At 34.1% G+C, this 24836-nt stretch overlaps 1 protein-coding gene across 1 annotated transcript in view; it reads right to left on the minus strand.

Moving 5' to 3' along the window:
* Positions 1-24836, minus strand: part of LOC149417200 (uncharacterized) — a 204405-nt gene that overhangs the window by 73241 nt on the left and 106328 nt on the right. The window contains exons 2-3 of the mRNA XM_089640166.1: positions 17824-17990; positions 10786-10972 (exon numbers count right to left, since the gene is read on the minus strand). Of these exons, the coding sequence (XP_089496292.1) occupies positions 10786-10972; positions 17824-17990 (354 nt within the window). The remainder of the gene's footprint in view (positions 1-10785; positions 10973-17823; positions 17991-24836) is intronic.

Here is a 24836-nt window from a genome sequence, read left to right on the forward strand (position 1 = left end):
AATATAAATACCTACATATTTTAAGTAGCTGGAACTGTTCGTGTTTAACACTTCTGTCAGGCATTTCAGAACTCTTTTTAATGATCCACAAGTAGGTGGAAAAAATTGCAAGTAAAACTTTAACAGTTCACGTTGAATATTAGAGATGGCAGCACTTCCGTTAATAGTTAGCAATTATGGAAAGTATACAGCATAAATTAAAGAAATAATGTAATAGATTTTTATGAAGAGTTTCTTTATAAAAATCACCAGTTTGGTGGACCACGCAATACTTTGCTTTTTTAATGTATTTTTCGAGCGTCTCCAACTTCCAACACCATTCAATATTGTATACCACAAAGTTACTGTCAAAAAAATACATTACATCGATTCTATCTCGACTCTGTATCTCATTCCAGTGCAGATATATGTATTCCTCGGACGTCCCAGACTTTTGCTACTATTCGAACCAACCTCTTAACACTCTTGTCACTTATAAGAACAAATAAACTTAGCAATTTCGGTCAACAACTTTTCGAGTTTTGTGAGCGCAAACATACGCTGGCTGAATTTTTTATATATCATTAATAAGATTTACTACACGTTATTATAAACATCAAGCACTTTTCATTGATAAACAATAGCATATTATGTAAGAGTTTAGGTGGTGAGTGGTAACAAACTCTTATTATTTCAAACAAATCCCTCTTTCAGGTCCGATTAACTCAAGTCTTTTTGTTGTTCGCACAGTCTATTCTCATTCGCATGCTAATAGAAACTAGAAACATGTTCTAGTAAAGTAACTAGTGCTTGATAGCTAACTAACCGGGAACAACAGTTTCTCCCAGCAAGCTGCTCATAGTGCTTATCCAGGGAACTGTGGTTTAACTATCGGCCTCTAATTACCACAACGAACAAGTTACCAAGTACGCACTTACTGTTTTTGGACTCAAGGGAATAAATGTGATAGTTTGGCGGTTTGCTAGGAAAGTACGAATCAACAGCGGAATGGGAATCAACAGTAACACAATCAGATAACTGCAAATTAGGCTTGAAGCTTTTCGTGGGAGGATCATTGATCGAGTGTTTATTTGAACAAAATTAATTTACCAGGCTTGCAATTTTCATAACTGACGGATATTTAAACCTAAAACATCATCGAAAATAACATCAAGCTTGTAAAAAAATGCTTCACTTGTTATATGAATAACACACCGTGTATGTTTAAATAAAACACGATGCGTGTTTGAAAAAATGCCTTGCGTGTTGAAAATTATAATGAAGGAAAACAAAAATTGCTTGAACCGGCAAATTTAAGAGTAATTTAATATTTTTTGGTGAAGTGTAAATTTAAAATACTTTTATATTATACTATCTGACTTGTACTCAGCGGTGCATGGTTTAGATGAAGGTTTTGAGGTTATGAATTTAAGTATACCGGAAAACTGGGTGCATTTCTAAGGTGGAAATAATATTGTTTAGTATTGAAACAGTTTAGGATAATACCTACTATGATTTCCCATCATATACTATCATTCCTACTATCCATTTTCTTCCTCAAAACAGCCTCACCCACATTGGAAAGAAGAAGATGATTTTGTTGCAATGTAAATTGTCACAAGTCAGTACATTATTCGCATTCGTGTCGTGTGGCAAGCTGGTGCAATCGTTGTGTCGTCGTGAATTGGAGTCGTATATTCACATGTTTTGTGCTCTGTTTGCAAATTATCATCTCATTTTGGAGGAATTTTTTACCCTGTGTACGTGTACAGTGCCAGTTTGTCGAGAGCCATACTGCAGTGATTCATGGGAATTCAAGGTAGGCTGTTTCCATCATTCCACATTTCCCGTGATTTTCTAACCCAATTAAATGTGCTTTATATTTTCGCATCATTATTGATTTGGTTTACAATCCATTCCGTGTAATAGAACTTGTTATAAATATTATTGTAAAGAATTACGAGCATCCCTGACTTCTTCTGCCAATCATTTCTACGTGATGCATTCTCTATACACCTTTATTTCGTTCGTCACATTTTACGACACATAAGCATTTGCGTGGTAAAAAGAAGCGTATTTTGATATTTTAATTACTTTCATCATGCCATATCTTCCTCAAGCGACCACAACTTTTTCTATTATTCCCTTCATATTGTTACCATTGAAAAGTTAAGTTATAACGACTTTAATTCGATTACGCATCTCATTCCAGTACAGAGATAAAGCTTAAAGTTTTTTCTAGGACGTCCCGACTTATTCTACCATTCAAATCACTATTTAAACACTCCTGGCACAAAGAAGAACAAGCTTTGAAATTTTCTCGAAATCAGATGAACGGTATATTTTAGATAAAAATAAAAATTAAAATATCAGGATGTTAAAAATAGTAAATATTTCTAATTTTTGTTATTGTATCATGATCTGTTAATTGAATTGTATATTAAAAAAAACATATTACACTAATAATCATATGTACCTAATCAACATTATACATCACTTAACTTAGACCACATATGGATGTACCAGGAAATAAGATGCTTCTAGACTCGCTGTTAGTTTCTGAATGTAACGCGATGAGTAATCAGAGACACTTCCATTCTAGGTGTTCACTTTGTATTTTAATCAAGATTATCGTGTGATCACGATGTTCTCTGGACTCTCCGAGCTGTTGCAAGTATTAGTTCCTCCGTCTGATAGGACACTTACGAGGCTGAAGTGTAGGACAAATGTGAGTGCAATGCGACTGACGCATACGTATGTTTGTTAAAAGTAAGTGTAAAACATAAATCCCTTGGACCAATGGAGTTCCAAGAGATGAGATGTAAAGTGATCAAATCTGAGCGGGCGCGAGACGCCCTCCAGGGAACGCTTACCCCTTCACAATTTTTCGTGACTGATTGGCCCAGCAGTGGTGTTCTGAATACAAATTGGAATAATGTGAATCATTTCTCAGAAGGATCGTTCTTTCTGAGTTTGGGAGTCATTTTTACCTGAATTCAAAGTAAAGAGTTGGCTGTAGAAAAGGAAAGGACGTAATGAAAGATAACGTAGGGTAGATATCGAAGAATGAGTAGAGAAACGTGGGAACTGTTAGGTACGGTAAAAACAGTAAGAATAAAGATAATACGAGGTCACGCTAATATTAAGGCTTCTATGTGTAGGTATCCCAATTTATACTAGATGAAAACTACCGAACAACTAATTGGGGCAGGTAAAAAATAATTTTGATAAGAATGATGAAAAACCTTGAAGGGCTCCAATGTGATTGTGTAATGGTTCCGCAAAACGCAAGCTTCTCATTTCCCAATGACCTTATTGTAAATTAATACTAGACTTATTTTTAAATTCTGAGTAGCTCAGTATTCTGAGTAGTTGTTAGCATCAATTGGAACACTACACATAATACAATTTGTATTGTGTAGTTTACCTTTCAAGTGTGCACTTATGAATTTTTTAGGTGCACGTGTTGAAGAAATGATATATTTTTTCCAAGATGTGTGAGAAAATCATTTAATAAAAAAAATTATGAAATACAGCACAGTATCTGTTTTAAATACGAGGAAATCATGAACATATGAGCAGTTTAACATGAAAAAAAGTCAAATATTTATTGGTTCTCTTTCATTGCTTCCGCCGCTTTAAAATTAATTTAACTCTTTTTTCTGGCCATTTTTTTCCCGCTTACCTTGCCGAAGTTGTCTCCTGAAATAATATTTTTCTATCGATTAGCTGAAGTTGCAGAATTCTGGTAAACATTCGGAAGTTGGGGACATTAATTTATTTAAATCTGCGTTTGAAATAAAATTTATCATTGTCTCCTACGAAAGCTAATGGGGTGTTTTTATAAAAAAATACCTCATTAGCTTAGTTACAAGAAATGAATTTATTATACAATGAATGGATGTACGATTGTTTTCAGTAGTGCCCTTTGTCAGTTTTTTTCAGCGGTGATGATGAAAATAAACAATTGAGTTATAATAAAAGGTTTCTTTGTAATATTAATCTCAGTATAACAACCAATTTCAGCGATTAATTTAAAGAAAGCATGTATATTCTTACGTTTTATAACTTGAAATAGTAACATAACGCAATACTTCGTCTAAGTACCTTAATGTCATATGTTTCATTCCATCAGGCGAGAAATTGCAACACTGAGGGAATACAAGAAGTCGCTGCAAAAAAGCGCAATACATTTGCACGAAGATGTCGTCTCCTACCCGGCATGCCGCTTGAAGTCCCGAAAGCCCTTCTGGGCGGAAGGAGAGAGGCTCCTTCGATTAACTCTCACCCCAGAAGATAGGTGGAAACTTGAGTGGCAAACGGCCAACGTGGGAAATGCCCATCTCATACAAGACCCCACCTGGAGACTGCCTGGGTTCTCATTGCCTCGCAAAACCTGGTCCGCCATCAATAGGTAAGGTGCGTCCATAGCCGCTGTGCCCACATGATGGGGCCCTAAAGAATCGGCGATGTGTGAATGTGGTGCGATGTAGACCACCAAACAGGTGGTCAACGAATGCCCGCTCAATTCATTCCCCAGAGGGATTGACGCGGTTCACACGGCGACGCCTGAAGCCCTAGACTGGCTCGCAGACCTAGATGACCCCCCCACCATACGAAAGACGAAGAATGTTATATTTTCAGAGATGTGCTTTATTTCAAATAAATCCATTTCAAATGGAAATGCAAAATGCAAAATGGTTATTTTCCATTTTGCATTTTAAATGCTTTTCTAAAAACCATTTTGCATTTTAAATGCATTTCTCAATGAATTTTCCATTTTAAATGCTTTTTTGCAACATACTTCCTACTATCTCCACTCACCTTTTTTTCATAGTAGCCCCAAATATCAGTCGGTCCTCAACCTCGCTATGAGAGATAATTTACATTTGTCAAGTTGCTCCCTGGTAGGAGCTCTGGCAATTTTGCATTTTGCACATCTTTGCATATTTTTATAATTGTGGCTACTTGGTTAGTGTGTACCTCCTAGATACAGTACGAAGTATGCGCCAAGCGTATCGGATTACTGTCCGATGTGAGATATCTCGGGCATCCGTCGGTTACAAGCGCTCGCCTGGAGAGGTTTCCAGCGATAACTACAAAACACCAACATGCACGCTGAGATATCGTTCAAATTGTACTAAAAAATATAGGCAAAGCAATGGTATAACCTTTCATCGGTAAATGGGGGTTTTAACATAACCAGTAGTCGTGTAAATTGACTAATTAATGTTAAAAACTCATGAAGCATTTGGCGGCGGCGCGCGGCCTCCGGTCACCTTGAGTTCGTTAAGTGGTGGAAGGATTCGGGAGACAGCCGCCACACCCCCTTCCTATTTCCTCTTTCTCTCACGGAAACAGCATTTCACACTGATATTGCAAGAAATTTAGACTCTATTTGTATACATCTGTTATATCTGCCTACTTTGCAGATTTCAGTGTTGGGGACTTTTTATTAAAAATTAAAAGGTTCTACTTATAATTGTGTTTATTTACGTTACAAATAATAGGTCTGGATTTAGCTACACTGTTCATTACCCAAGGGTTGGTAATTCTCTGGTTCGAAAAGCTTGTTCCCTGTCAATATCATCTGACAGGTAATTGTTACACTCTAGTGACATCTGTCGGATTCTATATGACTTTTTTTATTTATTTATTTATTTTTTATTTTTTTATTTATTGAATTTTTTTTTTATACATACATGGTTACATAAAATATTGAAAAATGTATAAAAAATTATTGAAATAAATGTACATTATTAAAAAAAATCCCACGAAGGCGAAGCCTGAGTGTGGGTATTATAAGTATTTTTATCATATTTCTATGGTTTAAGTGAAGATACAATATTAAATATAAATTTAAGTTATTTTAAAAGAGTTACTGTAGAGATACAATACAAGAAACTAAATCATGTAACATGTAAAAGTTTTAAAATAACACAAAAAATAAGGTAAATACTAGTTTTTGAAGACATCTTAAAAAGTGAATTAGCAGACAAAGCATTACAAACAATAAAATATATCCGCTGTTTTGTATGTATGTGAAATAATAAAAAATAATGTATACATTGATATAAATGTTACAGATAGCTTTGCTAAAACTTATAAGAAAAAAATATCTAGTTCAGTGTTTTTTAGCCAAGATTTGATGTACTTTTTAAATGATTGAAGGTTTACACACGTGTCCCTTTTAAAGGTTGTACATAAAGAATTATACATTTTTGGAGCAATAAAACTAATATGCCTTTGGGCCAACCTGGTTTTGCAGTGAGGCACAGCATATTCACAAGCGCCATGTTTGGCTGGCACGATTTGAATTTTTAATAAAGTTGTTTGGTCGCGTATAAATAAATTTAAGACATTGAGCACTATAAGTCTGCTTAATATGACTAGCGCCATCTATCGCTTAAATACTCAACTTTGTTACAATACATCACAATATCCTAGTAATAGAATAGACGTCCTAAGTTCAAGTCCTAACCAACCTTATCATTTTTATTTTCTGCGTATTTTTCAGTTTCATATTATTTAAATATGATTATTTCTGATTGAATAAAAAAATCCCTTAATAATAATTATTCCATGATCAAAAAACAAAAAAAAATCTTACTGTCCCATATTAGACAAATTTTTAATAATTCCTAAACACACCTCCACCCCCACTTCAACACTTGATAATATTTTATGTTCACTCATTGCTTTGTAATGTTTAGTTAGTATATATTGCCACGAGGAAGAAGCGATTGTTCCGAAACCGGTTGGCATATGTAAAAAAATGTGGTGGATCAAACAATGTGAAATTGTTTCATTTATTTATAACTGATAATAGTCTCATTATAAAATAATGCAAATGAATTGCACAAGAAAACAACCGGCTGGCAGTAATGTGCTAGCACCATTATAAATTAATAACCTATGTACATACACTTTGGTTTTGTCGTTGAAAAACAAACACCAAAAAACAGCCGAGATCCTTACCATTTGTTCCCATTTTTTTTTCCATTTGTGCTTAATATAGGCCAGCCTCCCTGTACAAATCGTTCCGGATGGGGGAGAAAAATTGCCATTCTATTTGGCACTCCAAATTCCTATTTTTTTCGAGTCAGGAAACGAACAATTTAGGATTTTACCGTGTGGGAGATATCATTGTTCATTGAGGATCTAGAGAGAGGTAAAGGAGAATAAAATAAAAGGTTTGTTGATAAACCGATTTCACGAAATTCAGTGGGCTGAATGATTGGCAATGAAAAATAACTTTATACAAAAACATGCCCATTCAGGTGAAACGAAATTTTGAATAGTAACTGTATGTTGCTAGAAATATGTAAAAAGTTGAAAATAATTCAGTATTTTTTTCAGTACTTTCACCAACATCGAGGGTAAATAAATTTTCATAGCGAAAATCAATCTAAAAGTGATTAAAAAAAACTAACTAACTAACCATCAGGCCGTTTCTCCGCAGGAGTAGGCGGAGAGGACGGACCGCCAAACAAATCGGTCTTGACACACACTCTTTGCCTCATTCACATTCTTACATCGTCTCATACACACTCTTCTATTATTCTGACTCTTGACATGGCCCGACTAAAGTATCTGATTAACTTCCATGCCATGTCTTCTTCGGGCGTCCCCGACTACAGTTACCATTCACATTTGTATCATTATATTCTCCTTACAATCTTTTCTTTGCTCATTCGCTCTTCATGCCCAAACCATCTAAGCGTTCCTTTCTTGATCTTACTCATTACGCTTACATCAGCCTTGCACTCTTTGCGGATCTCAACATTTCTCACACGATCATACATTTATTTACCACACGTACGCCTAAGGGATCTCATTTCTACAGCATTCAGTTTACTTTCATCCTTACTCTGCCAATTCCATGCCTCACTTCCGTACATCAGGGTAGGTACCAGCACTCCATTGTGGAATGCTAGCTTCGCTTCTTCGGATATTTTTTTGCTTGCGCCAACTGCGTTCAGTCCTCCATTAATGGATTTACCTGCATTTACCTATCTTTCAATATCTCTGTCAGCCTTCCCATCTCTTGTAAACATACTCCCTAAATACACAAACTCATCCACCTGCTCCAAGTTATCCTCATTCACAACTATATTTCACACTGTTTTTGTACTCTCTCTTTCGAACATTATGACTTTCTAACATTCATCATTAACTCATTCTTCATACATACTTCATTTATCCTAGACACGAGAGACTGTCGATTTTCTATTCTGATAGCAATCAGCATCGCATCATCAGCATACAACAGGCAACATACTTTCGAATACTCAAATTTTAAAACAAGTGATTATGTGGATTTATATTCACGACAAAATAAATGTTTTATGTGTTGAAGGTTCTAATTAAAGATGGCACACATTTATAATAAATACGCAGTTGCGTAGAAGGAACAAGAAAAACAGCACAAAGAAAATAAAATTTACCTGCTTTAAAATTTCAATATAATGAATTGTGAAAAATGTGAAATTCACGTTATTTTCATATCAAAAGCTCATTTTTTCTTATCAATATATAAACTTTCCCCGAATGATAAAAAATTCATTTTAATTGGTATTATTTTGAAAACAACGTGGGAATTATTTATTTGAAAAAATGTTTTTTAGTTTATTGTTTCTGTGGATTTCGCCCCAACCATTTTATCGTCCTTTGTGTGCGAACTTTTTCAATTAAAATAATATATAGTACACTTGCGGTACGTCCCAGAATCGAAGATACTCTCAGTATCGCCCTGGTGTAAGACCATCAGTCAGAATCGAAACGTTGCTAGAAATGGCTTTGGCTATGTTTGGTGACCAGATCTGAATAGCCAAGTACTCCCCAACCTTTTTCTTCACCGTCTCCTTCATGTCCTTACTACCTTCAGCTTTGCAAAATACTCACAGTTACACCGGCTCCAGACTCTTGGGAGCAGTTGAGACTCTTGTGTGGTATTTACATAAAAAAATAATAAAACTATATGAAATGCTGTTTTAGAAACACCATAATGACAAAAGATCCCTACGTAAGTAAATAATCCATCCTTGCCAACATTTATGAAAGCATAACAGACCAGTTTCTTGCCGTCTCATCCTGCCAGAGCCCAAATCGAGACAAAAAAAGGACGACGTAAGTGATGTTGTCAACCTTTTTGTCCCTACAGATAAATTGTGCGGTGGAAACCCTGATTGTTCAATTTGTCTTTATTTGGTGTAATGTATAATCTCACAACATCGTTGAACATTTTAGGGTCCACATTTTTCATGTGACCGAATTAAATATTTATATTATTTATAAATACAACCGGTGCTTTACACGATTTTGAGTAATTTATTATTGTTTTTTTAATTTATTTATTTTTATGTGAAACCGCACAAGAATCCCAACTGCTCCCATTCGTCTGGAGCCAGTAAGACCATGGTATCCCCAATTGGGATATGTTGTAAGGGGAAGGAGATGGGAAGGAGGAAGGTGTGAGAGTACTTAGCAATTTAAATCTGGTCACCAAACACGGCCAAAGCCATTTTAAGCAACGTTTCAATTCTGAATGAAATCAAATAAACCATATGTTATTTTTAATCAGTAACTTGATGACACAAACTAATCAAATATAATTTACTTCTCACGCTGGGATAAGAACCCGCAACCTTTAGCTTGCTAGTCGAGAGCCATATCCCTCGACCACGAGGCCGTCAATATCTTAATACTCGTATATGCATTTTTTGAACAGCTTGCGGGTGAGCGTAAAGTATTTCAATCCAGGATATTAGAGTTCATTGTGACTTTCACGAAGCCAACATCAATTTTTAAACGTGCGTCAACTTACGTAAATCTTAAGTAGCTTTTACGGTTTTTAGAATGGCAAAACAACTTGGTTAAACATCACGAGGAACAACCAATACAAGAAAATAAAGAAGCCGCAATTTTGCCTACAAACTAATAAACGATTATGTTATATGTTTCCTCTTCCAAGACCCTACAAGAAGGTACCAGAAGAGAAAAGATAAGATTACAAAAGATAAGTCTACTGATTAAAATAAACAATGCTTTATACTCTCTCTAACTGAAGTCCCCGGCGTTGCCCAGGTTTTACACAAAGACTTTCGAAATCATATGTAAACAGAAAATTTTCTCTTATTTTTAAAGTTGTACAATTTTTTCATAAAGTACCAATATTGTGCCGGAAAGGGTGGGAAAAGGGCTGCGAAAATCATATACAGTGACCTTTCTCTTGTTTTCAAGGTCAAGTAAAATTTCATCAATCACCCGCCCAACAGATAGACATGTAAGTACCTACCATAATCATGAATAAAATGCAAATAAAAAAGTTCAGAGATATATTACGATTTAAAAATCAAAAAAAATATATTTAACAAACCATTAAAACGGCCACCATCTTAAACGGAAACGGAATGAACAAAAAAAATTACAGATGTACGTAATTCAAAACGGTCGAGTTAAACCAGGACTTTGCTTTGCCCGTTCAATTTATTTACTTATTTGTTTCGTAATACAAATGGTAATACAAAAACCAAAATAAAAAAATATATAAACGATAGTAGGGATAAAGTCGAAATGAATTCTATTAAGGTTATTTATTCAGTCAGACAATAATTTATCTGACTGAAGAAAAATTATTGTCAGACAATAATTTGTCTGACTGAAGAAATATATATACGATAGTAGGGATAAAGTCGGAATGATTTCTATTAAGGGTATTTCTTCAGTCAGACAATAATTTCATTCAGGAAACTTTTCGATTTCGTTTTAATTAGAAGGCAAGAAGAAAAAAAAAGAAAAACTCACCAGCAATTGTCATATTGGCGCTCTTCTGGACTATCCTGAAGGTTGGCGCCTCTGTGGAGACCTCGCACCGGTAATGACCTGCAGACATGGCAACCAGGTCAATCAGCTCCAGGTCACACGCCACGGGGGAACAGCGGGGGATGCGCGCCAACTCTACTCCTGCCAGCGGGAATGAGAGACCGGGAGGCTGTAGGCAATCATAGAGGTCAGATTAGGGATTTATTTCATTATGCTTTACTTTTATAGGTATCCCCTTACAATTAAACATTCTATTTACGGTCAGTGTACGGGTGGGTAATTTGATATAGCATTCCTGTGTTATGCTTAAATTTAGTCAGTGATCATTTCCAATTTTCAAAATTGGAACCGATACATATATAAATCATTTCAGCTAAATAATAAGTAACTACCAACATTAATTTAATGATTAGGTAATATTTTTTTATTCGAAATCTGCATTTCTTTTGTTTACATGCTTGACAGAAGCTTGATGAATTAATTGGATAAATGTCATAAGTTTTTTTAAGTTTAATATAATTCGGATAAATTTCTTCTTTTGGAAGACAGTAATTATTTTTTTCGTCTTCACAAATCTCAGAATCATAATATCCCGTGATTTTTCACAGGTCTGCGCTGGTAAAATCTGTAAATATTACGCGGCGCTTAACGTTGGAAAAAATGTAAGCTTGACTTGTTAAAAAAAATCAATGTTCGGAAATTCAATATAATCATGGCTACCGCTTGAATAGAAAATGATTAGTGATTTTCATGACAAAAGGATAAATGGATAAATATTATAGTAATTATTTTTTTGGGTATTGTGCAGTGTTGCGCTACATACTTTTTCAGCTAACGTTGGCCAAAGAAGGAGGTATGCAACACGGCATAATACCCCCAAAATTAATTACTATATTAAATACAAACGATTCGAAAGTATTAAATACTTGTTGATCATTTATATTCATTGATTTTTTTTAAGTAAATCAAGTCCTGCAAGTATTCTGCAAATACCAATAAATCACTTTAACATACAAATAAAAATTGAGTATGGTTAAATAAAATCCCAAGAATTTGCAATTTTATAATGACCTCTAATGCCGACACAGCTGTCACAATAATAAAAACTAAAATACTAGCAGAACTAAAATACTAATAAATAAATAAATGCTTGCATACATTTACAAAAAATATAGAGTATACTGAAAATTAAGACATTAAAAAAGTAGGTACCTATAGACAAAAATGTAAGAATAAGCGGAGGAAATAGTTAATTAATTAGTTTTTGTTGTATAAGATAATAAAATAACCTATGTACAATTACACTCGATAGTTATTTGAATTAAAGTCATTACATTAACATCATTACAAATTTTTAGGCAAAAAATACTGTAATAACCTATCTGACAATATCAGAAAAATCGAAGACGACAAAACCCAACTCAAAGCGACCAAAGAACATTTCAATGTAAAAAATCAAAATAACGAAATTCGTCAATTAAATAATGTAACGTTTTAAATCGTTAAATTGTACATTGTTGATATACACTTATATTTTTAATATTCTTAACTCCTTAAATTATTAATAAGAATACTTAGATAAATAATGTTAATCTCGATACTCAGCATCTCTTTTAAACACAAGCGTCTGCTTCCATAAAAGAGAAACATAAAAAAAAATTTAAAAAAAAATTGTGAAAACTAATTTTTTATATATCATTATTGTTAGCAAATATTATTTTACACTGTAAACTGTTTAATTATTACATAATAAAAAAAAATATATATATATATTACATAATAAAAAAAATAAAAAAATATTACATAATAAAAATTTAAAAAAATTATTACATAATAAAAAAGTAAACGATGTATACTATCTTAAATGATTCTTCCTTTATTATACATTGTAAAATATAAAAAAAAAATTGTATTTGTTTTTCTTTACTCCCATGTAAAGTTTGTATTTTATCCAAACCTAATGCACGAAAACTCAAAATGACCATTTTATGGGTTACGATCATAGATGTATTAAATGGTTACGATAGTTTACATAGGAGGGGTCGAAATGTTTAACTGGCGATGAGACTACGAAAAATCTGTGGGTTGTTGTACTAGCACGATGTACCAACACTAGTAAGAAAGGGGTTATATAGTGTTGTCGTCGTGATAAGAACCATGGAAATTCTAGGATAAGGATAACCCTCGGGGCTAGTGTATTTTTCATTGTAAAGAGAGGGTTGAGTCAACATTGGAGCAGCGGAGAGTTCCACAACATGTTGTCCTTGTGGAAATTGATTATTAATGGTGTTTGTGTTTAATTTGTACAACTTCGTGTTATTATACTCGCCTCTCATCGAAGTTTAATAATGCCTGTTTTCACGATGGAAACTGACAAGAGGAGAGAGATGTTAACTCGATAAAATTAATGTTTTATGTGTCCCGACTGTGTAATTTTTATATTTTACTGTATCACTTTCATAAAAACAACAGAAATAATTTTTTTGTTTCAGTTTGATAAAGCAGTCTGAAATACACCTTTAAAAATACAGATGTCCAAAAATAACTCCACAAACCATTGACATTATAAGAACCAGTGAAAAAAACACCTTTTCTCATGTATAAAATTTTAAGTGAAGTTGAATTTTGAAATGCATCCTGTTCAATATTGAAACAGTTTTGTGATCATTCCATATCCCAATGTCCTACTCAAATTGTCATTTTATTTGTTCCGTTCCTTAAAATCTTACCTCGGAAGAAACAAGAATTGAAAAAAAGGCAGATGCCAGCGTAATTCATTTGTTATTAACACACATAAAATGTAATTAAATTTTTCGAAGAAAATTTCTTCTGAAAGCTTATCACTTTGTGATAACATTATTTTTTATTTTTTATTACAATATAATACATTACAAAATGATAACAAAGTAATAATGTATTATTCCCAATGAGTTTATAAAACTCATTTCGGGAAAGACAACATTAGAAAGGACAAGGCAATAAATTATATTATATTAATTCTGAAAAACTCCGCCCGCTCTAACCCCTCCCCACTCCTTCCACTGTTCAATTGTAATCTATATTTAATTTTTGACTTTAGTATACTTGCTCCTGATGAGGTGAACTTTGTTCATGAAACATGTAGAGGTTATATATATTAAAGTGATGTAAACAAAGTCATTTGTGTTTTCATATAATATGTAATTTTTTTGTGAATCAAATTTTCGTCATATTTGAGAGTGCATGTTTATTTGCTGCTCGTATCAATAATTCCGTGAAAAGTTCATTAAATAGTGCAAATTTCATCTCCAAGTGCAATATTGTTGGATGGTGAATGTAAACGTAGTTCGTGTCATGAAAACATAACATAACTAGTGATTGTATAAGGTGTACACCTAACTATGACAAAAATTCGAATCACAAAACAAATGACATGTTATGTGTGTTAATAACAGATGTATTACGCTAGCGTCTGTCTTCTTTTTTAATTATTGTTATAACCTATAAGTGACTCAGGGAATCTTCAAGAAACCAGCAGGACTCAAAAGGCTTCCTTTTCACTCTCCTCGCATTTCTTTGTGATAAAGAACAATCGAATTATCTTATTTTTTCATAAACTATTAGTGACTCAGGGAATATTCAAGAATATTCCCTATATATAAATCCCAGCGGGATTCAAAAGAAAACCACATCATCACCAGGTAAAGACTTCTTTCCTCTCTCTTCGTATTTCCTTGTGATAAAACATGATCGATTTTATTGTTTAAGATGCCAATTGGGCATCAAACACAAATATTATATAATAAAACAATTAGTTTCGGAAAAGTTATTTCATGAGATATGTATTTCAGACCCTCTAATCCGTAAGAATTATTGTCTTCTTGGTGTGAAATCTCTCCCAAATATTAACTACAATTAATTCGTAGTTATGACACTTGTTTACGACTGATTTCAGTATTGCTTATAATCTTATTAGGGTTATAAAGCTGGATTAGGCACAACCAAAATAACCCCTTCTAATCATCATCTTATATTATTTGGCCTAGCAATATCCCCGATCGGCACTTGAGCTTCAGTGTTATTTCTTCCTAACTATTAAATACTCTATTACTTAGCAAAGTTTGTAGTTTGCTTCTTAAGCGAGTTAATAAGATTATTCCGTATTTTATTACCTTGGTAAGATGCTTTTATAATATATGAACAACGGAATGTAGGTTGTACACGGATAAAAATAAATATTGCTAATTTATTAACAATCTCTTCAAATTATTGGTGATCCGGTTAAAAGCGAGATTGCAGGCCGTTTTCTTTTAGTAAATTCCTAATATATCGGAAAGTGTGTTCATGCACCTGCCTTGATAATATCTCTCTCTGGTTTCAATCCTGGGATTGGTTTGCAGCAATTTCATCTAATCTCCTCTTCAATTCTTCCCTGTCTTGTGCGGCTCTTTTGACTTCTGCATATGATGAGCAGCGCACGTCCACCAGCAGGTCCTCCAGGTACTCTCGGCGTGGACGTCCCCTAGAGTTGGTCCCCTCGGTCATACCCTCCATTATGACATGCAAGAGGCCTTCTTGTCGTATAACATGGCCGATCCATCTTGCACGCCTTTCGGACAAGGTCCTGAGCAGGTGCCTTCCTCCTTCGATTCTTTGGAGAACCTCCTCATTTGTAATATGGTCTCTCCAGGAAATTCCTAACAGTATAGGACCACATCTCAAAAGCCTCTAGTCTCCGTTTATCTCTTTCGGATAGGCACCATGTTTCGCAGCCGTACATCAAGATACTCCATACATAGGTCTTGATGAGGAGTATTCTCAGTTTTAGGTCTATATTATTCAATTCAATTATTTTCGACCTTTTATTGAATGCAAGCCTAGCCTGGTGTATACGGCTGTCAACCTCGCTCTTAGACCGACCGTCCCATGTCTTGATAATATATGTTGACGAAATGCGAAAATATTAGAATTTTTATGAACACGTTATGATACATTCGTATTTTACCAAAAGTTTATCAGGAAACCTATCAATTCTGTCGTTAAGGACCTGCAATCCCATTTATAACCGGATTACAAATATTTTTTAAAGATTTTTAATAAAGTAGCAGTACTCATTTTTCTCCGTGTAGGACACATTTTTGCTTAAAAAATTTTTTTTCAAAAATAAAGAAAATTTCATCGAAATAAAATTTTATTTTTAACATTTCAAAAACATAACTGGTATTTTGTATGTAAATGAAGCACTTGGTAAAAACAATTGTTATCGCTAAATCATGTTCTGAGATAATCGCTTTCAAAGATTAGGTTTATTCCGAAGATTCTTTACGTTAGATGACTGGAAACGACTACGAAACAAGGGGATAGGTACTAGCTATTATTCGATATATATTTGACCATTTAACTTATTTAGTTTTAAAAATTGTTTAAATTTATAATGGAGTAACCATATTAACTATTTAAATAATACAATCAAAAAACAAAGTTATATCTCCAAAACCATCAGTAAAAAAATCTTAATCTACATGCGTGACTTTTTGCCAATCGCTGTTAGAATATGGTATTATAGGATGGGGCAGTGCAAATGACAATAAATAAATCACTTTACATTAAACACAAGAAATTCCAACTAACAGCTATTTTAGAAATACTAGATTTCAGGGTTAAAAACACTTACAACAAGCGACTACAAATACAACATTTGGGCAAAAAAGCTTCCCATACTATGTATAGTACCTACTGAACTCTACAACAAAATCCCACTCTCATTTAAAACTCGCAACTATATTATAACATTAAAATCTCAAATAAAAGCTGGATACAAAAAAAAGTGAGATCAGAAATCGATAATATACTGACACCAAATACCGATTGAAACCGAAAGCACTCAAATAAACAAAAATCAGCTTGTTATATATTTATTATAATTTTCCGACTTTATGTCCGGGTTAAATCTTCCCCATAGGAAAAACTAAACCCTTCCACGCACTTTTCCATAAATGATCATCTAGTCCAAGGCTGCCCAACCCCAGGCCCGCGGGCCACGATGTGGCCCGCGAACGAATTATAAGTGGCCCGCGTGAACCATTTTCAAAAAACCCGCCAATTTGAAAAAGTGTCGCGGGCCCGCGGTAAAAAAAACAATGCAGCTTGCGCGCGGTCGCCAGTGTTGCCAACGAAGGCAACTTATCACTATTTAGGCTACTCAGAACGAGAATCAGCGACGAAAAAATCTAACCTGTTGAACTTACTTTTTAAACAAAAATACACCGGTTTTTGATATAATATTTTTTGCGTCCGAAATGGAATCTTGTAGCCACCCCCCCCCCCCCATGGAATTCGAAGCGGAATTTTTTCCCAGCGAAGTTCCGTAACAACCCCCCCCCATGGATTTCAAATATTTTGTGGGGAGCACTCATTTTGGGGGGAATTATGTTTATAAAAATTCTATTACTAACTCTAACAACCCCCCCCCCCTTTGGAAATAGGAACCGTCAGATATTCAGTGGCCCGCCAGTGATTCAAAATCGTCAATTTCGCCCAACTGTTAAAAAGGTTGGGCAGCCTTGATCTAGTCTATCTACATTATGCAAGTGCAGAATAAATACAAGAACAATACAAAAACAACACGTCAACTCACCAGAGATCAAATGGGAAAATAATTCACCGACTCCAGATATTTTCATATCATATATTCGGCTCGGTATAACTCCTAATAGGGCCTTTAAATCCTACTGATCCCTCAACATAAATATTGAAAAAAAATCTTTCGTTATCTTATTCCTTTTTCTTATTACAGGAAAAAAATTATCTTTTGTATTTATAATTACTTTACAATAACCATAATTCTAATTTTATTAATTTGTAAATAAAAACGTCAGCTCGGGAGATCACAGTGAGGATATCATTATTTTTATTTGTTACAACAAAAGTAAGATAATTAAATACTTATTATTATTATATCACAAACACTTAAAAAGTATAAAAAAGTATAACGCGATCGTTTTCGAAACTGAATATGAAATAATAAAGTTATCTATGTACCTGTTGTCCTGGCATATATCTGAAGACCTCCTGGTCATCCTTGAACCACTTGGCCGAGTAGAGGAGGTCGTTGCCCATGCGGTACCTGCAGCTGAGGGTGGCATTTTCCCTTGGGTCAGCCAGTACGGGCACCACGAGGTCTACTATCTCGTGACCTCCACTGGAACCTGAAATCATACAGACATTAATTATTTATATATTTTTTCTTTTTCTTTTTATTATTTTTTTATTTAATTTTATTATTTTTCTTATTTTTATAATAAGCAGGAATTGTCGACTGAAGTACTTGTACAAATTGAATTTTTTTGGCAAGTTGGGTATAAGCCGACGTAGCTCAGTGGTCTATAGCACCTGACCGGACATCAGAACGTGCGGGTTCATTTTTACTCGGGTGATATTTTCAATTTATATGGATATTTCAGGCGAGTAATTAATTCTTATAATAATTTGTTATCCTTTGTTCTATGCATAAAAACGTTATTCGTTAAATAAAATACTGTGAAAAGATCTGCCCCACAATATATACAAGATACCAATCTTTTACAATCCATATCCTTCGAAAACAAAACTTTTAACTTATTTAAGTACCATATGAAGAGCGACTAAACTTCAAATAATAGCACCTTTCGATTAGTGGATAAGTTTATTTTAGCTCTGATGTTGCCGAAGTTTCCAATAATATTGTCAAAGTATTTAAACGTTTGGTATGTACCAGTATGGGGACTAGCGGCAGATGCTAACCTCAAACCTCTTAAAATAAATCATAAAACAATGAATAAAAAACCTTACCAATATTCGACTGCACAGCTAATGATTAAAAACAAAATAATATAAATATATATATTCAGTAAGAAAATCACCTATGAAAATTGTTTCAAAACATCACCTACCACATAACTCACTCCCAAAAAAGCAAAAATGAAAGGTTTCCAGTACCCTATGTCCAGTCAAATAAATGCATTAAGAAGTTTGCAAGAAAACTATCACCTCACTTTTCATCTCGTGCATACAAAAAAAAATGTTATAAATATCCAAGAAACAACGAAAAAACTAAAATGTTTAACGCATTGCTTCCAAATTTTAAATTTTTTATTTCTTCGATATATGGTTGGTTACCAACGCGTGCATTACGCATTTAAAAAACATCACTTTGAAGAAGTTCTTGTAAAATATAGTCCACAAAATTACATTTCAATACTGGAAATGAATTTTCCTCGGATCATTAATCAATGGGTCAATAATTATTCTCTAGACAGGGCAATGAATCTATTTTCTGCAAAAGACAGGATTTCTATGTACCTGTAAATATAATATTAATCACCATAGACATAACTAAATGACGCTGAAATTGTTCATCCAGTAATTTCTGACGCAAAAAGCTACCCAAATTTCTTTAGATATATCTGAAAAATTTTGTTCATTTTGTAATTAAGATTATAAATTAATTTATTTAATTTTAATTAAGTTTTACCTTCTGATCTTTGACGCTGTAACGAGATGGCTATTTCGGAAACGGGTGTGATTTTTTCAAACTCTTTTTGCCTTTAAAATCAACAACTTTTCCATCAACTCTCTAACGCGTTACCAATGATCATTCAATCAATTTCGCAAAGTACTAATTTGAAGAGAAAACCAATTTTCGTCTGGCCTAAGCCTGTCAAAAACATCCACAGTTTTTAATTGTTATGTTTCAATTTGGAGTTTGTTTTTTTTTCATCTATATTACTGGCAAAACTCATAGGCTTTACGGGGATGTTTTTTAGCTCAAATACTCGCTTGTGTACCGAGGCTAACATTGTGTTTAAATGGGCGTAATAATTTTACAAGAATAATATTAGTACGTAATTTATAGAAAGGCATAAGTACATACTACTTTAAAAGCGATCATGTTTTGGTAAAAGATTCCATATTCTGTTTCAGTTTCAGCACCGGCCACCTGGGTATTTTTTTATATTTAAAAAAAATAAATTATTACATATTGTCTTTACAAGCCTCACCAAGCAAAGTCTGTTTTGGGTTCGGAATCAAAACATTATATTTATAAATATATATAATTTAAAACAATTGCATAAATAAATTTTATATTAAATTAATAATAATGCATATTTAATATGCTGTAAACAAGTAGTACACTGTCAGCCTTTCCAAAGAAAATCCAGTTCACATTGGTTAAACGGTGATTGTATTAAGAATGTGAAAGTTAAGATTCGAGTTGGTACTAAAAAAAAACTTTAACTCTGTTTTTTAAATATAGCAACAATTTTTTTTGCGACCTCACGCATTATGGTATTCTTCAAGCGCGGAAGCCTAGGTTGACAGCTTCCTGTCTTCAATAAGTAAATATTTATTTGTGTTATTTTTCGTCAGTTGTAGACAAGTGATTATATAATAATAGCTTTGTAAAATCTACTTTTATGTTATGTCATAAAATTAGGTTAAAATGGTTATCCGCGAAAGAAACGGAAAATACTTGAATAATCTATCTAACTATCTATATATATAAATAAATAAAAAAAATGTTAGTTTGTACAAAATCTCAAGTCTCCAAAAGTTCTTCACCAATTGCTTTGAAATTTCGACACATTGTAGCATTAGAATACGCGTGAGTTTTTATATACTTATATTATATAGAAATCGCCTGTGACAGGTAGAAACATGTTATTTTTTAAACAGCTCAATCTGATGGACGTAAAAAGACTGAGCCAAAGCAACGTGTGGCAGGGTACAGCTGTAAATAATTTTGCAGCATATTTGTTAACGCCTTTGATTTGCTATATTCAGTAAATTGCCAATCCAACATTTCAAAACGCGGTTTGGTGAGAAGGAAGATGAGTTTCCGCGACTCTCGTAAATGCGGTTAATACACTACGTATTATAATATTGATAGATGAATTATATACTCGAACATGGTTTTCATGTTATCTATAGAATTTGTAATTAATGTTATATTAAATCTCCGACATGACTGATTATAGGCCGTCAGATACGCGATATTATTATTATATTGAATGTATATTAGTTTACTCAGAATTAAACCCTTCAATAAATCACGTCGGATTCCACTCGCGTATATATTTTATATTCCACGTGTAGGGTATTCCAATCCCTGTGGCAAAGGATTGAAATCCACTACTGCCGCATCAAATGTTCGCATTCCGGATGTACATACTAAATGTAACACTTACGAATAAATGCTTCAAGGTTCAAGCAATAAAATATCGGTTTACCAAAACACGTATGTGATACAGTTTGATGTGCTAAAATATGATAGCAGAATTGCTGATACATCCCAAAGCTCGATATATCGGCTCCCTGAGATGCTCGGTAAGGGAAGCAGGCTTTTCGTGTCACTGGGGTGTTATTCACCCCAGGAAAAGGTGGCCAAGTTTTCCAAGCACTAAGTTTTCCTACCCCAAACTTTTCGTGATGCCTATATCTACCTGTAACCTGTGGGCTGAACTAACTTGAAAAACTTACGTGTATTTAATATCCCTTTCAAGTCTAAATGTTCTACCGATAAATATTGTACAAATGGATAGATAAATTTCGAGATATTTTATTAGGTTGAATTAAACGCACTTTTAAAGAGGTCTAAAGCGTAGGTTTACATTGTGAATTATTTATTTCAAATGGAAACTCGGCAATTGGTGTAGGTACGATTTGTACAAATATAATGAAATTACTCCTCGTCCTGAAAAAACTACATAGTTTATTATATAATAATTTATAAAATATTATTATAAGCAATAATTAGTCGCCTAAAATATCCATAGAAATTGAAAATATCTCCCGAGTTAAAATAAATGCCGCCGACGGGAATTGAACCCGCACCTTCTGAAAGTCCGGTCAGGTGTTCTGGACCACTGAGCTACGTCGGCTTATTCCCAACACGCCGAATAATTCAATATTTACTAGTACTTCAATCAACAATTACTGCTTATTATATTTTTTCACGTGTAAAAAACCAACATTTATTTGTACTCGGGAGATATTTTCAATTTGTATGGATATTCCAGGCGACTAATTATAGTTTAGAATAATTTGTTATCCTTTGTTCTATGAATAAAAAAAATTGTCTTGTAAACATAAGTTTATCATTAAAAAATAATAATATTTAATTGATCTTTTAAACGGCAATTCTAGGAGCATTTTAGCTTTCTATCAAATTCTTATAAGCTGGAGGGCTTAACAACATGATAGTTGTTCTTTTACTGATCACAATTTGTTCAAAATCTGAAACGGACATAGGTACTTGAAATATAGTAATCGTTTTATACTACCCACACTCAGGCAGTCAGTGCCTTAGTGGGTTTTCATTTCTTTTGTAAACTATTTGGTATTATATATTATGTTATTTTATACTATCTATTAATATGTATAATATGTGTAAAGAAATGAAAATAAATAAAGTAAAAAAAAAAAAAAAAAAAAAAATTGTATTTAACGAGAACCTTTCAAATGTTAAAAAACAAAAAGGCACTGAATGCCCAATTGATGACTTTATCACACGCGAACTTCCGCTAGCCAACTGAGCCACAGTAAAATATTATTTGATGAACAACTAGTTACGCCCGGGATCTAAAATTCTTTGTAAGGAACAATTCACGAATATAGCAAGTATATGGGACAGGTTTTATATTTTTATCGTAAAAGTTGATATTACGAAGCTTCAAAATTCATCAGTAAATTACGTTGGAAGCTGAATATAACTGGGTTGACTAAAAAAAACGGATATATTTTTCCGAGACAATATCTAGGTTACAAACTAATTTTATAGCAATTTGAAATCATTCAAAAAGATAGCTGCCACAAATATGGAAAAAAAACATTTCGAAGTTCATTCAGCAAAGAAAAAGAAAATGTCACTATGAGTTTTTTTTCGCTAGATAACATTGTTATTTCTGAATTTGAGATCGACAAAAAGACGTATATTAATTTGGTCCCAATGGTCGAGTGATTAAATACATTGTCCCTGAAGAAAGAGATCCTGAGATCAATTCCCGGCTTATACCGATATATTTTTATTTTTTGTGTCTGGTTCTATTTCATGTTACGTTTATATTTATTTTTATTATCTTCTTCTTCTGTATTATATAATTATTTTAATATTTTTATACACCAGGTCAAATCGATTGTGCGGTTCATAAAACCCTTCAAATTGCATCCCACCATAGCTCCCTGTGTGGTTGGTGTTATGTTTCATTTCATAAATGTATAAATTTTAACCATATAAATTTATCATATGGAACTAAAACACTTGGGCCTATTCTGTTAACATTTAAACTGATTGCCTATTTTATAGTTAAGATCATTCCTATGTTTCTACGTGCCATAAAGTATATTACGTCATAGCTGTAAAGAAGATTTGCTCGAAATGTTAAGTACTCACTACAGAAACACATACGTTCCTCGCTTTAGAATAACAACGTAAATTATATTATCGCTTTTATTGTTGTGGGCAAAGTTATGAGTCGTAAAGCTTACTGATATACTTCTGGCAGGAGGCCAATCAATGCGCCACAGGCACAGAATTTGCGCCATAGATAATCAAACAAAACAGATATGGCATAGAAGCTTGTCGACTGTCGCTGAACTACGACCAAACTGCACGGACTAATAAAGTGGTGGAGCCAATGAAAGTTATGCGTTGGGTGTGTAGGTAGAAATAGAGGGAGATATGGTTTGGAATCGCGACGAAAGTCGCCGAACTACGACCAAACTGCACGGACTATTAAAGTGGTGGAGCCAATGAAAGTTATGCGTTGGGTGTGTAGGTAGAAATAGAGGGAGATATGGTTTGGAATCGCGACGAAAGTCGCCGAACTACGACCAAACTGCACGGACTATTAAAGTGGTGGAGCCAATGAAAGTTATGCGTTGGGTGTGTAGGTAGAAATAGAGGGAGATATGGTTTGGAGTCGCGATAAAAGTCGCCGAACTACGACCAAACTGCACGGACTATTAAAGTGGTGGAGCCAATGAAAGTTATGCGTTGGGTGTGTAAGTAGAAATAGAGGGAGATATGGTTTGGAATCGCGATGAAAGTCGCCGAACTACGACCAAACTGCACGGACTATTAAAGTGGTGAAGCCAATGAAAGTTATGCGTTGGGTGTGTAGGTAGAAATAGAGGGAGATATGGTTTGGAATCGCGACGAAAGTCACCGAACTACGACCAAACTGCACGGACTATTAAAGTAGTGGAGCCAATGAAAGTTATGCGTTGGGTGTGTAGGTAGAAATAGAGGGAGATATGGTTTGGAATCGCGACGAAAGTCGCCGAACTACGACCAAACTGCACGGACTATTAAAGTGGTGGAGCCAATGAAAGTTATGCGTTGGGTGTGTAGGTAGAAATAGAGGGAGATATGGTTTGGAGTCGCGATAAAAGTCGCCGAACTACGACCAAACTGCACGGACTATTAAAGTGGTGGAGCCAATGATAATTATGCGTTAGGGGGTGTAGGTAGAAATATAAGGAGATATGGTTTGGAATTGTGATGATAGTCGCCGAACTACGACCAAACTGCACGGACTAATAAAGTGGCGGAGTCAATGATGGTTATATGTTTCGTTTGTAGATGCGATTTGCAGTAGTATGAGTGAACGAAGTTGGCGACACTTTTGTATGCGCGGTTTTAAATTTGACAATGACGGTCTCCATGGTCAAGGGATAAGGCTCTCGAATAGCAATCCGGAGTTTGGATCCTGGCATCTTTATGTTATAATTTGTGTTATTTCAAAACACAAATTAAAGACATAAAATTTGCGGCACGATGCAGAGTGGAATATACTCTGAGTGTCACCGACATTCAGAATTGAAAAGTTACTTGAAATGGCTTTGGCCGTGTTTGGTGACCAGATCTGAATATCCAGGTATTTTTCCATCTTCCTTTTCATCATATCATTCCCCTCCCCATTACTTTAAGCCCCAGAACACACCCCAACTGGGGATGCCATAGTCTCACTGGCTCCAGAATATTGGGTGCATTTGGGCTCTTGTACGGTGTTCAC

This window comes from Hesperophylax consimilis, chromosome 15 (genome assembly GCF_061612785.1).
Source record: "Hesperophylax consimilis isolate HC1 chromosome 15, BYU_Hcon_1.0, whole genome shotgun sequence".
Classification (NCBI taxonomy): domain Eukaryota; kingdom Metazoa; phylum Arthropoda; class Insecta; order Trichoptera; family Limnephilidae; genus Hesperophylax; species Hesperophylax consimilis.